The sequence below is a fragment of the Euprymna scolopes genome, chromosome 39 (genome assembly GCF_053919585.1).
Source record: "Euprymna scolopes isolate OS-2025 chromosome 39, ASM5391958v1, whole genome shotgun sequence".
NCBI classification, from domain to species: Eukaryota; Metazoa; Mollusca; class Cephalopoda; order Sepiida; family Sepiolidae; genus Euprymna; species Euprymna scolopes.
In genome coordinates, this window is record NC_136520.1 from 3,410,215 (window position 1) to 3,424,149 (window position 13,935).

Below are 13,935 nucleotides of genomic sequence, written 5' to 3' on the forward strand. Positions count from 1 at the left end.
CCCTGAAAATATCGTAAAAATAGAATCAATAGAAAAATTTTGATAGATTTTTAAAGTTTAAAGATTGAAAAATATTGAGTTCGGAAAATTCATTACTGTTTAAAAAAAAAAAAATATTTCTATTACTTTTAAAACAACTGTAATAGTTTATTTTGGAAGTATAATCCATAAAGAAAATAAATAACCCACTTTTAACAGAGAAATTCCGAGATTTTTATATTGTATTCGCAGTTTCGTGTTAGGGGTGTCAAAAATTCCTACAAAAATTCTGATACCGCTAGAGCTGCTCTGCAAACCCCCTTTCTTAAAGAGGCTCAAATGCTTTATACGGAAAAATTAAACGGCTACAGGCATTCAATTATTGATCTTTTTTACTGGAAAAAGAAATGACACATAACTACAGATGTAAAGAGTTTCAGGATGGTTTATGAAAAAGTAAATAAAAAAAAAATAAATTACAAAAAAATGCAACAATTTTTGATTAATCAAAAAAAAAAAAAAAAATGGTTGTAAACACGAAAATATAGTAAAATCACAAACAGGAACAACTAATGCACAAGTAAGGAACAACTAATGCACAAGTAAGGAACAACTAATGAACAAGTAAGGAACAACTAATGAACAAATATAAGTTAAAACTTGAAATTAATGTTTTTCATATTTATTTTAGAAATTATCTTGTTAGTGCTCTGCGAAAAACATTTGCCCTGCTCAGAGGTTCCAGGGTATCCCGAAGTTCGCATTATATATACAAGCAGCATTAGCTAATTCCAAAACTTAAAAACACTTGTGAGGATGATCTCTAAACTTTTAGATATATATTATCGTTTTAATTTAAATTTTCTTTTGACACAGTGGATAGAGACGTTGAATCTCTACAGCTCCAGGTGAGCATTATCTGAAAATAGCAGTTTCAATCCTACCCAAAGCAGACCAGAGGATTAGTTTTTTTTAAATTTTTTTTTTTTTTATTATTCAATTTTCACCCCAAACAAGGCACAGTGCCACTTTGAAGCATGGGGCTACTATCAGGGACTTAATTAGCGGGGTCATTATAAAGGGAGATGAGTAGAAAGATGTTTGTTAACATTACACTTGAACTTCTGCATATCAGTACAGTTGGGAAAGTAGAATCCCGGAAGGGAGTTCCAAAGACCCGCAGTTCTGGGGAAGAAACTATTGGAGTAAAAGGCTTTCTTGCACCTAGGGATCTCTACTGTAAAGGGATGAGACTTAGTAGCTTGTCGGGTTTGTCGGGGGTAGTTACGTCGGGGAGGTACAAGTGTTTGCAGTTCGTCAGAGCATTCACCATTAAAGTATTTGTAGAACAGGCAGAAGAGGGATGCAACATCTCGTCGATGGGAGAGAGGCTGAAGCCTAGATGACAGTTCAGGACCTATCAGGTTGACCAAAACAGAGAGAACAATTATGGAAGGCAGTAATTACTGAGAATACAGTTAAAAAACTGTCTTATCCAGTTGCGATTAACAAGCTGAAGAAGGCGAAAGGAATAGTCAACCAAAACATAACAACTATGAAGATGAGGATAACAGTTCGCCAACAAATCAATAAATATTTATTATTCTATTATTACTACGAGCAGTGAAAGATTTTGTTTTGAACAAAAGCAAATAAAAAGATGAAAGTAATCGCTTTTGACATTGGAAAATAGGCACAAATTTTTCCGATACCAATTCTCCAAAATGTTTTGATTTTTTTTGATTTCTGATTAGTTGTCTGAACGCTACAAATAAGCAAATCTGCTATAAAACATGCGTTTCAACATTGGCGGATGACCAACAGTTTGATATTTTTTTTCTTCTGCGTATCCTTTGCATTCAAGCGAGGGGAGATAAGGGTTAAAGTTTAAAGGCGGCACATCTCGTTTACTTACTTGTCCCTACTGAAAATCGCATCCAAATAGTCGCCCCATTGGGCCCACGCTTTTACGAGGGTGTCAGTCATTTGAACAGCCGCAGAAAAGGCTTTGTTAGCATCCTCGGATCGGTTGAGCTGAGCCAAAAATATCCCTTTCACGGCGTATAATTCGGCTGTCATTTCTTTTGTAAAATATTTCAGGTTTGTATTTTCAATTACATCCAGGCCTTGAAGACACAGCTGTGAAAGAAAAAAATTAAAAAAAAAGATGTAACCAAGTTACGGATGAATTTTTGCTTAAAAATAAAATTAAAAAAATAAAATAAAATAAAAATAAAAATAAAATAAAATAAAATAAAAATTTTTTAAATAAATAAATAAAATAAAAAAAATAAAAATAAATAAAAATAAATAAAAATAAACAAAAAAAAATAGAAAAAATAAATTAAAAATAAAATAAAAAATGAAATAAAATACAAAAAATAAAAATAAATAATAAAAATAAATTAAAAAATAAACAAATTAAAAATTTTTTTAAAAATAAATTAAAAAAATGAATAAATAAATAAAAACAAAAAAAAAAAACTAAGAAAAAAACAAGCCGAGCAAGTGAGGTCCCCATCCATGAGTGGATTATTTACTTTCACCCTAACTAATGTTTGTGCAAGATAAAAAAAAAAAAAAAATTCACGGTGTGATTGAGAAAAGTGCAAACAAATGAACAGGAGTGAATTATTAGGTCCAATCCCTCCTTTGTTGGGGGATCAACAAAAACTGTTTTCTTTAATAATTAATTTTCTATCTTATCTTTTTTTAATTTTTGGATTTGTTAATTACTGTGATATGACAAACCAGGACAAAACTCAAAGAAAACCAAATTACCTCCTCCCTTGAGGCTTGCATTTACTAACATCCGTGGGCTTAGAACTAATTTAAATGATGTTGAAGCATTTTTCCTAACAAACACCTCGGATATCTTAGCACTAAGTGAGACTAAACTACACTCCTCCATCCCCTCTAACTACTTTAACATGCCTGGATATCTCCTACTCTGTCGTAACGACTCTGACAGACATATGCACAGGCTTGGAGTACATATTCGAAACACCCTCCCCTTGACTAGAGAAATAAAATTAGAATCGGACGATCAAGCCTTTATGTGCTTTATAGACTGAACATGCAACATAACATAAGCTACTTTTATTTTCTCTACCGCTCTCCCTCGACCCAGGACTGTACCCTAATAAACAAAGTCTCTGACAGCATAGATACAGCACTTTCCTTTGACACTAGTGCACAAGTTCATGTATTTGGTGACTTCAATGTCCACCACAGCAACTAGCTTGGATTTTCTACTCACACAGATGCAGCAGGTACCACAACACATAACTTCCCTATATCTCATTGCCTATCACAGTTGGTTACGTTTCCAACCCGTTTCCCTGACCAGCTAAAACCAGGCACAAACTCAAACAAAACCAACCCGCCTTCTCCCTTGAGGCTTGCATTTACGAACATCCGTGGGCTTAGAACTAATTTAAATGATGTTGAAGCATTTCCCATAACAAACACCCTGGATATCTTAGCACTAAGTGAGACTAACCTACACTCCTCCATCCCCTCTAACTACTTTAACATGCCTGGATATCTCCTACTCTGTCGTAACGACTGACAGACATATGCACAGGCTTGGAGTCTATATTAAAAACACCCTCTCCTTGACTAGAGAAACAAAACTAGAAACAGACGATCAAGCCTTTATGTGCTTTAGACTTAACATGCAACATAATATTAGTTACTTTTATTTTCTCTATCGCACTCCCTCGACCAAGGACTGTACCCTAATAAATAAAGTCTCTGACAGCATAGATACAGCACTTTCCTTTGACACTAGCGCACAAGTGCACGTATTTGGTGACTTCAATTTCCACCACGGTAACTGGCTTGGATTCTCTAATTACACAGATGCAGCTGGTACCACAATACATAGCTTCTCTATATCTCATTCCCTATCATAGACAGTTACGTTTCCAATCCGTTTCCCTGACCAGCAAGAGCAATACGCATCACTTTTAGATCTGTTTTTGACCACAGTTCCTGATGATTGTGTTACGAATGCCCACAGCTCACTTGGGAATGCTGATCATGTAGTGATAATAGTTAAAATCACCCTAAACTCTAGAGCCAAAATGGAAGAGCCATTGCTCAAAACAACGAGATATTATAAAAAGGCCGACTGGGAAGCCATCAGGGATCTCATTAGACGCCCCATGGCGAAATATCTGCTGAACAGTGCGCAAATGAGACCACATGTCCCCACGCGGACATTTTATAGCAAGCCCCACTCTCCACAATGGTTTACTTCCACATGTGCAGCTGCCATCGCGCAAAGGCAGCATGCGTACCGCAGATTTAACCGACATAAATCCAGTTCAAACAGACAAGTATATAGAAGCCAATAATAACTGTAAGAAAGAAATAGCGACAGCTAAGAGAGAATATCCTGAAACCACCCAAAAACGCATCGAAGCTCAGAAATTAGGAACCCGTGATTTCTGGAAAATCTACAACAGTGTAGTAAATAATGGGCAATCAACAATTCCCCCACTATCCAACAATCATGAAGTTGTTTGCTCAGAAACCGAGAAGGCTAACATGCTTGCCAGTTGGTTTGCCTCCAACTCCACACTAGACCCTGCTAACCACTCTCCCAGACTTTCCTTTGCGGACAGATGCCACACTTGACGATCTGAAAATCACCCCTTCTCAGGTGCGTGCCATTATAAAAAATCTTGACACTGCAAAAGCATGTGGACCTGATCTCATCCCGTCTGTGCTTTTAAAAAAGTGCTCCGCCGAAGTAACTCCAATCCTCTCCAAACTTTACAACAAATGCCTTAATGAATTTTGCTTTCCTGCCTGCTGAAAAACTGCTTCTGTGGTACTAGTTTTCAAGAATTCTGGCGAAAGAACTGACACAGCAAATTATCGCCCCATTAGCCTCCTCCCACTTTTTGCCAAAATATTTGAGTCCATAATTAATCAAGCTCTAGTCCATCACCTTACAGACGCTAAACTTCTGACTGACCAACAATATGGATTTAGACAAGCCCGTTCCACAGCAGTTATCTCTAAGCCTATATACCATTCACTTGACAAGGCAGGGGAGGGAAGAGCGGTAGCTCTAGATATATCTAAGGCTTGTGACAGGGTATGGCACGAAGGTTTTCTCAGGAAAATCAGATCATACGATATCACTGGAAGAATACTTAACATAATTAAATCTTAACAGATATGACAGGAAAACAAATGAACACATATCTAAAGAAATGGCAGAAACACTAGATGAATGAATGGGGACAAAAATGGATGGTCACATTCAATGCTGCCAAGATTAAACTTGTTTCCTTCAATAACTACAAGAAACCTTCTCTACCACCAATAGCAATGACCAAAGACTTTATCTGAAAGTACACCTTTTAAACTCCTCGCCCTAACGTTCACAGGAAACATGAGTTGGAACTATTACATTGAGAGCATTGCCAGGACCGCTGCGAAAAAGGTAGGTTCTCTCTACCGTGCTAGAAAGCTACTTACCCCAGAAGTATCCTATACCTCTATAAGGCCACCATTCGCTCATGTATGGAGTATTGTTGTCATATTTAGGCCGATGCATCTGCTACGTCTCTCACTCCTAAACAAGGTTCAAAAGAGAGTCGCCAATCTAATAGGTCCTGAACTATCATCTAAGCTTCAGCCTCTGTCCCATCGACGAAATGTAGCATCCCTCTGCCTGTTCTACAAGTACTTTAACGGTGAATGCTCCGAAGAACTGCAAGCACTTGTATCCCCTCGACGTAAATACCCCCGACAAGCAGCAAAGTCCCACCCCTATACAGTTGAGATCGCTAGATGTAAGAGAGTCTTCTACTCCAGTAGTTTCTTCCCCAGAACCATTAGATTTTGGAACTCCCTGCCAGGTTCCTGCTTCCCCAACTGTACTGACATGCAGAAGTTCAAGTGTAACGTGACCCAACATCTTGCTGCCCAACTCCCCACCTAGTACCCCTATAGCCTGTATCCCTAATAGTAGCCCCCTATACCAAAGTGGCAATGTGCCTTGTTTGGGGTGAAAATGTAATAAAAAAAAATCAGTAGATACCATTGATTTCACTTGAACTTCAATATTTCAATTTTTCAATTTTGCTACAATAACGAAGTAGAACTGAAAATTATTTCAAATAAACAACTTTGGCTTTACCTAATAATTTGACTTATTTGCAGTTAAAATTTGGATATCTTTCTATGCAGGTTATGTGCATTTTAAGTTACCATAAATATTGTTTCTGAGCAAAGTAACCATCTTTGTTTAATGTAAACAAGTAGCCAAGAAAGTTGGCTATTTTGCTCAGAAATATTTACACTAACTTAAAATGCTTATAATTTCTATTAAATGTTTAATAGTCAGGGTTGTGTTTTCTGTGATAGAAGCGATGATTAAATTTTAAAATAAAATACGTATGAAATAGTTTGAAAGCCAAATTACAACACAATATTATGAAAATAAACAGATATTTACTTATTTAAAATTAATATTTAGATGCTAGACGTCATCTTTTATACATTTTCTTAATTCTGAAAATTAAGTATAGCACCTTAATAATAATTTTAAACAAGTAAATATTTGTTTTTCATAATATTGCATTGTAATTTGGTTTCCAAATGCATTTCGTACGTATTTTTATTTTAAAATTCAACCAATGCTTCTATCACAGCAAACACAACCCTGACTTTCATATCGCATTTGCCAAACTCGTTCTTTTAGCAGTTCAAAATAACACTACAGACAACAACATGCGGCCTCTTTACTGGTTTTTTTTTTTAATTTTCTTAATTCAACATCATGGCAAGAAAAAAAAAAAAATGTCGTTCTGAAGATTGCGTATAGCGCCAAAGTAATGATTTCAAACAAGTACGTTTTTTTTTATATAATTCAACAAGTAAATATGTTTATTTTCATAATATTGCATTGTAATTTGGTTTTCAAATGTATCTCATACGTGTTATAATTTAATAATTAATTTTCTAACTTAATTGTTTTTCGTAATTTTTGGATGTGTTAATTACTGTGACATGACAATTCAGTTTCACTTGAAATTTAATATTTCAATTTTTTAATTTTAGTGCATGCAGAAGTTCAAGTGTAACGTGAACCAACATCTTGCTGCCCAACTCCCCACCTAGTACCCCTGTAGCCTGTGTCCCTAATAGTAGCCCCCTACATCGAAGTGGCAATGTGCCTTGTTTGGGGTGAAAATGTAATAAAAAAATTTTTTTAAATAAAAAAATAGATACCATTGGTTTCAATTGAAATTCAATATTTCAATTTTTACTCTTCTATGAAATAATTGAACTCAACATTAAAAAAGGGTCGATACAGTTTGGTCTATGAAGCTGACCTCTGAATCCCTGCATTCAATAATGCGAGGTGCAGTTGGTCGATCTCCATTCGTCGACATATACATTTTTTTTTTTTTTTTTTTTTTTTTTAACATGGTAGTCACCACTTATCAAGGCCCAGAAGCCACTCAGGGATAAGGGTTATTGCATATACAATAATCAATGGGATAATATTGTAGTAATCGTGAGTAATGGAGAGTTGATAAAGTGTCTTACTTAACGGGGCGGCTTATCAGGAATTTGTTTATGTTGGACTTGAAGGCATCCAAGTTGTAGTCAGGTGGGAAACAGGCAAACAGAAGAGAGTTCCACATAAAGTATAACTTCCAAAATTCACTAATTAACAAGTTCTACCTGTAGGATCTTATTTCATCTGAATTTACTTTGCGACACAAAGTGGTTATTTTATCTAAATTAGTTTTGCAACAAAAGAGATTTTAACAATGGCTAAGACTTAAACTTAGTTTTGAGAACCCTTTTTGTTTTTTTGTGTTTTTCACAAATACAATTTCGATGTACGTTGCATGCATAGGAAAGTTTTACTTACATCTTGCAATTCCGTTCGCGTCATCGTGCTACTCATTTGTAAATAACATTTCAATTGTTGTCGGATTTTCTGGAAGCAATCCACTATTGGGACAGTCGGAATCGTATGAATCCTAAAATGAAAGCATTATTTCGGTTGACTTGTTGAGTTTACAGTACATCAACAGATATGTCCGACAACAAAACAAAAATATCAGACATAAATTAATCAAGTAGTTTTTATAACTTAGTTTTTTATGAAGAAAATAAAATTTTATGAGTAACAGAAAAAGTAGCTAAATAAATACAAAAAAAAAATAAAGGAAAAAAATAAAGGAAAAAAATAAGTGAAAAAAATTAAAAAATTAAAATATAAAGAAAAAAAAATAAATAAAAATAAAATAAAGGAAAAAATTTAAATAAAAGTAAAATTATAAAAATTAAAAAATTAAAAAATTAAAATATAAAGAAAAAAAAATAAATAAAAATAAAATAAAGGAAAAAATTTAAATAAAAGTAAAATTATAAAAATTAAAAAATTAAAATAGGATAAAGGTAAAAAAAAATTTAAAAATTTAATAAATCAAATAAAATAGATATAAATATATAAAAAATATAAAAATTGAAATTGAAAAGACATTAAAAACGAAAAAATAAATTAAAAAGTTAAATTCATGCTAAATAATTTCAAACCTATAAATCAATAAGTTTCTAAAAAACTCAAATTTAAAAAAAAAATCAATACATAATTTTTTATCAGTATATACATTCAAGAAATCACAGATTTTTAAATTTAGTACAAATTAAAAAAAAAACAAATCAATACACAAATTTAAAAAAATACATAAATTAAAAAAAAAAATCAATAATAAAACAAATGTTTTGGTTCTGAAATTGGTTTCTAATATAGGCTAACTTGGGATTTTCTTTTTTTTAACTTTAAAAAAATTTGACTGGCTTGACAAACTCACTTTTTCCTCATTCAAACAATCTCACCTGAACTCATATTACGGTTCATATTTTTCCTAGTAATGCTACACACTACATATATAGAATCCCATCACCAAAAACTAGGAATTTCCAATCCTTCAGTATCTTTAATAAATAGAAATATTGATCTCCTAGCAAATAAGCATAAATATTATATTTTTATTAATACAGAATTATTTATTATAAACAGAAATACAGTAGGTATTAAACGTAACGTAAAATTCATTTTAAAAAAAAGTAAAAAAAAAAAAAAAACCCTGAAAGAAACTGAGACGTGCATGCCACTATCATTTTTTTTCTAAACAATTCACTTCTTGTAAAAAAATTAAAAATATTCCAGCTGAGATCAAAATCTAAAGACGGTGAATCAAATATGATAATCATTATGCCAACTTGATACGATACTTTAAAAATGGATATAAATGCTGCCAAGACTAAACTGGTTTCCTTCAATAATTACGGCCCTGTCGGTTGGGCACTAGAATACACTGACTGCCCCCCTGCAGAGGGTAAAAGTCCCCCAATGGGGGTCCTGGATATGACCAACTATATCCAGTGGTGAGGCCCCAGCTTGTGGGCTTTGGGGAGTGTGGAGCCACCCTTTAATTACCATTGCTCCCAGGTCCACTCTGACCCGGAGTGATAGTACCTGTTAGGGTTCCAACCATGGGTTAAATAAAAACCGACTTGAAAACAGCAAATATATTCTATTAAAATTTTTTTCTTCAAAATCTTTGGATTCAGGATTAAATAACCCAAAAAGGGTTGATATGCTGTAAAACAAAACCAACCAACCAACCAACCAACCTTCAATAACTACAAGAAACCTTCTCTGCCACCAATAGCAATGGCCAGTGACTCCCTGTCTGAGAGTACATCTTTCAAACTGCTTGGCCTAACGTTCACAGGAAACATGAGCTGGAACAATTATATTGAAAACATTGCCAGGGCCGCTGCGAAAAAGGTAGGTTCTCTCTACTGTGCTAAAAAACTACTGACACCTGAAAGTATCCTATACCTCTATAAGGCCACCATTCCCCCATGTATGGAGTATTGTTGTCATATTTGGGCTGGTGCATCTGCTACTAGTCTCTCGCTCCTAGAAAATGTTCAAAAGAGAGTCGCAAATCTGATAGGCCCTGAACTGGCATCTAAGCTTCAGCCTCTGTCCCATCGTCGAAACGTTGCATCCCTCTGCCTGTTCTACAAGTATTTTAATGGTGAATGCTCTGACGAACTGCAGACACTTGTGCCCCCACAACGTAGACACCCTCAACAAACCTGACAGGCAGCTAAATCCCACCCCCACACAGTAGAGATCCCTAGATGTAAAAGATCTTTCTACACCAGTAGTTTCTTCCCCAGAACTGCTAGACTCTCTGGAATTCCATTCCAGGTTCCTGCTTCCCTAACTGTACTAACATGCAGAACTTCAAGTGCAACGTGAACCGACATCTTGCTGCCCAAATCCCAACATAGTGCTCCAGTAGTTGCTGCCCCTGATAATAGCCCCCTACACCAAAGTGGCAATGTGCCTTGTTTGTGGTGAAAATGTAATAAAAAAAAAATAAATAAAACCTACTTATTGTTAACATAAGTCGTCTGTCACACGAACGATTCACGCATTCATGAAACAGTTGACAAACAGATCAAAATCCGATGACTCCCACGTACCAATTTTTTTAATTTTCACCTCTTAGCAGCCCTTATTTTCCGGATAAAAATCGATTAAAAAGTTTTCCACGTGTCTGAATATTCTATATACTAAATTTCAAATCTGTCGATCAAAACTTGAGTATATCGGTTGAGAATTGTCCTGACACACATGCTCACTCTTACAGATATATATTTATATATAGATTAAATAAAACACATGCCAGCATTAATCTACACTTGAAATCGCGACATTAATACAGTCGCGATTTTACAATTAAACTTGTGGTCGTCACTGATCGACCATAAGAAAAAAAATATAATTCACTGAAGATGGTTGGAAATTGACTGAAATATTTGATTTGTGTTTTTCGTTTATTAAAAATAATCTTTTGTCACCAAATTTTGACTCTTTGGTGGCTTGAGTTTTTAAATTTGAAATCATTTTAAGCGCAGAAAACAAACCTGTTCAGCGAATCTAAGCAAACTCCAGTCAGGTTGTGCTTGCGTGCAATTTTTCCAAAATGAATGATGGCTAATGATGAATGATGAACTCCTAACATTGATTGGCTGCTGTGCTGAAAGAGAGAGAGAGAGAAAAAAAAGAGTAACCATCTATTCAAACAATAAAGCAAGGATGGCCAACCTATGGCACATGCGCTAACAACAGCATACAGAAACTGAAACCTGTGCATGCGAGTATTAGGTTTTTTTAACAGTTCAAAAAAAAAAAAAAATACAAACTGAGATTAAAACCAAAACCTAAAGATAGTGAGTCAAGTACGATAACCATTAGGCCAGCTTGACAAAATCTTATTCTTAACATAAGGAATCTGTGATGAGAACGATTCACGCATGCGCATTCGTGAAACAGTTGACAAACAAAAATTTGATGACTCGCCCACATCCATTCTGACATCTTAGCAAACCTTTTTTCTGGGTGAAAACCCGATTAAAAACTTTATCCAAATGTCTGAATACCCCATATACCAAGTCTCAAGGCTGTAGATCAAAAATTTGTGGAGTATATAGGTTTAGAATTGTCCTCACACACACACACATTCTCACTTATATAGATTACAATGCACTATTACTTACAATGCACAAAAATTAAAATAAATTCATCTAGTCAAATTTAAATATCGTTTTAATAAGTGCTGAAATCCATGGGCAACCTTAATGTAACCACATTTTGATTTAAGTTTAATGTTAAGGAATTAAACACTAACTAGAAAGTTTTATTTATTGATTAAAAAAAAAAAAAAAAAAAATGCAGAGAAAAATGGTGTTAAAAATTTAGTTTTTGTTAAGGCAAGCATCTAAGGAACATTCTAATGTAAAACGTTACGTCTACTTCTGATCTGTCCGTGACAATCAATTGCACGCACACACACACATATATATATGTATATACACAACTGAAACTTAATCAGAAAACCTAAGTTAAATCGTGCTCCGAAAATGCATCGAATGGTCAGAGATGTATCAGAATCACTATCATCTTAATCATGTTGATAATAAAATTGAATTTTGCCGAAATTTGTTGTCTTATTCGTTACACCCGGGATTTGTTGAATGATATAAACAAAAGCAACCGATAAAGATTAAGTTTAGAAGCTAAAAGATTCTGTAAACTTGGAGTAAATATGAATATTTAGATAGTAATCTCAACCAAACAAAAAAGCTCAATACAACCAAGTTAGGAAATAGAGCTTGTTATAGAAGAATACAAATTTAAGACTGTAAAAACACATGTTACATCAATTTATTGTCTAACAAGATACTCAAATATATTTTATTTACGTATCTTGTCGATCAATTCATGTAAAATTTTTTTAGTCTTAAATTTGTATTCTTATATATATATATATATATATATATATATATATATATATATATACACACACATATTTTTTTTATTTTATTACCGTTTTATCTGTTTAGTTCCACGTTTCTGTTACCGAACTGTATCAACGATCCACTTCTGTTCAAGTCTGACAAAGTTGCTGGATCGTTGATACAATTCGGTAACAGAAACGTGTAACTAAACAGATAAAACGGTAATAAATGAAAAATATATTGAGCACCTTCAGGTTTTTACTATATATATATATATATATATATATATATAAAAAATAAAACGATAAGGTGCTGTGAGTGTTGGCTAATACTAAAAACGAAATATTAAAAAGAATTATCCCTTCAATCATAATTGGTATAAAAAAAAATATCTGACGAGTTATTCTCTAGAAATAGCAAAGAGAAATCAAATATGGTAGGATTAATTCTTCTGCGTTCCGGTAATATAAGTGGGCCCCAATGCACACCGAGTAACAAGCAAACTTTTTTTTAATCAATAATTAATAAGCATTTTAATTATACCGTGACCGTTTTATATGATGACAAATATTAAAATGAAAAATATTTTAATCAATGCAATCGGCTCAAATCCGTGAGGAACCTTTTTTTAATCTTAATAATTATAAAACCCTGTGAACCATTTAGGCATCTTTATTTCAATCTTGTCTTTGTGTTTGCATATGCATGTGAAGGTGTGTGTGTGTGTGTATATATATATATATATATATATATATATATATAATTTAAAGGAGATTAGAATAATAGTCTAAAGGGCTAAGTGTATTTTAATGTAATAGTGAAATTACTAGTTTAATTAAAATACAGGAAATGCTCGTTGTAATTTAGATATATAATAAGCTCGATAGTTAAATGTCCTAGAGCTAATTCAATATTAAATAATGTGATTTATAATTTAAAAATTTTAAAATTTTTTAAAAATTTAAAAATCAAAATTTAATTAAATTAAAAATCAGTTTCATAAGAAGGAACAACAACAAAGTCAATTATCTGTACGATTGTTGTTCCTTCTTATGAAACTGATTTTTAATTTAATTAAATTTTGATTTTTAAATTTTTAAAAATTTTTTAAATTTTTAAATTATAAATCACATTATTTAATATATATATATAATCTGAGGTTAATGTTTTCCAGAGGTAAAGTAACCAATAAAGTTTAATACAAGAGTGCTCAATACCGAAGTAGAGCAGAGTATACTTTTTATTTGTTTTTACATAAGGAGTATTATGTTGCTACACAATCATGAGCATGTTTCGGTCAGCTAGTTACCAGTAACTAGAGACCTCTGCATACAAATACCTAACTTTCTAGTCTTCCATTACCTCTATCTTGACCTTTGACCTCCACCTTTTCCCATTCATTCCTATATCTAAACACAGACTCAAAGCCGCACCCCTATTGGATCTGATTTACATACAACCAAATATTTTTTACATTTGATGACACCTAATATTAACTCCCTTTGACAAGGAAGACCAGATATTTTCATTGAAAACTTTGCTTTCGTATAAGCTGTCTCACCTAAAGAGATCTCTAGTTATTGGTAACTG

The 13,935-nt window shown here is 33.3% G+C and overlaps 1 protein-coding gene across 1 annotated transcript in view; it reads right to left on the reverse strand.

Annotated features, from left to right (window-relative positions):
• LOC145263613 (transformation/transcription domain-associated protein-like) overlaps window positions 1-13,935 on the reverse strand; it is a 334,985-nt gene that overhangs the window by 52,977 nt on the left and 268,073 nt on the right. Inside the window, exons 73-75 of the mRNA XM_080120456.1 lie at window positions 10,972-11,084; window positions 7,886-7,997; window positions 1,895-2,118 (exon numbers count right to left, since the gene is read on the reverse strand). Coding sequence (XP_079976582.1) covers window positions 1,895-2,118; window positions 7,886-7,997; window positions 10,972-11,084 — 449 coding nt within the window. The remainder of the gene's footprint in view (window positions 1-1,894; window positions 2,119-7,885; window positions 7,998-10,971; window positions 11,085-13,935) is intronic.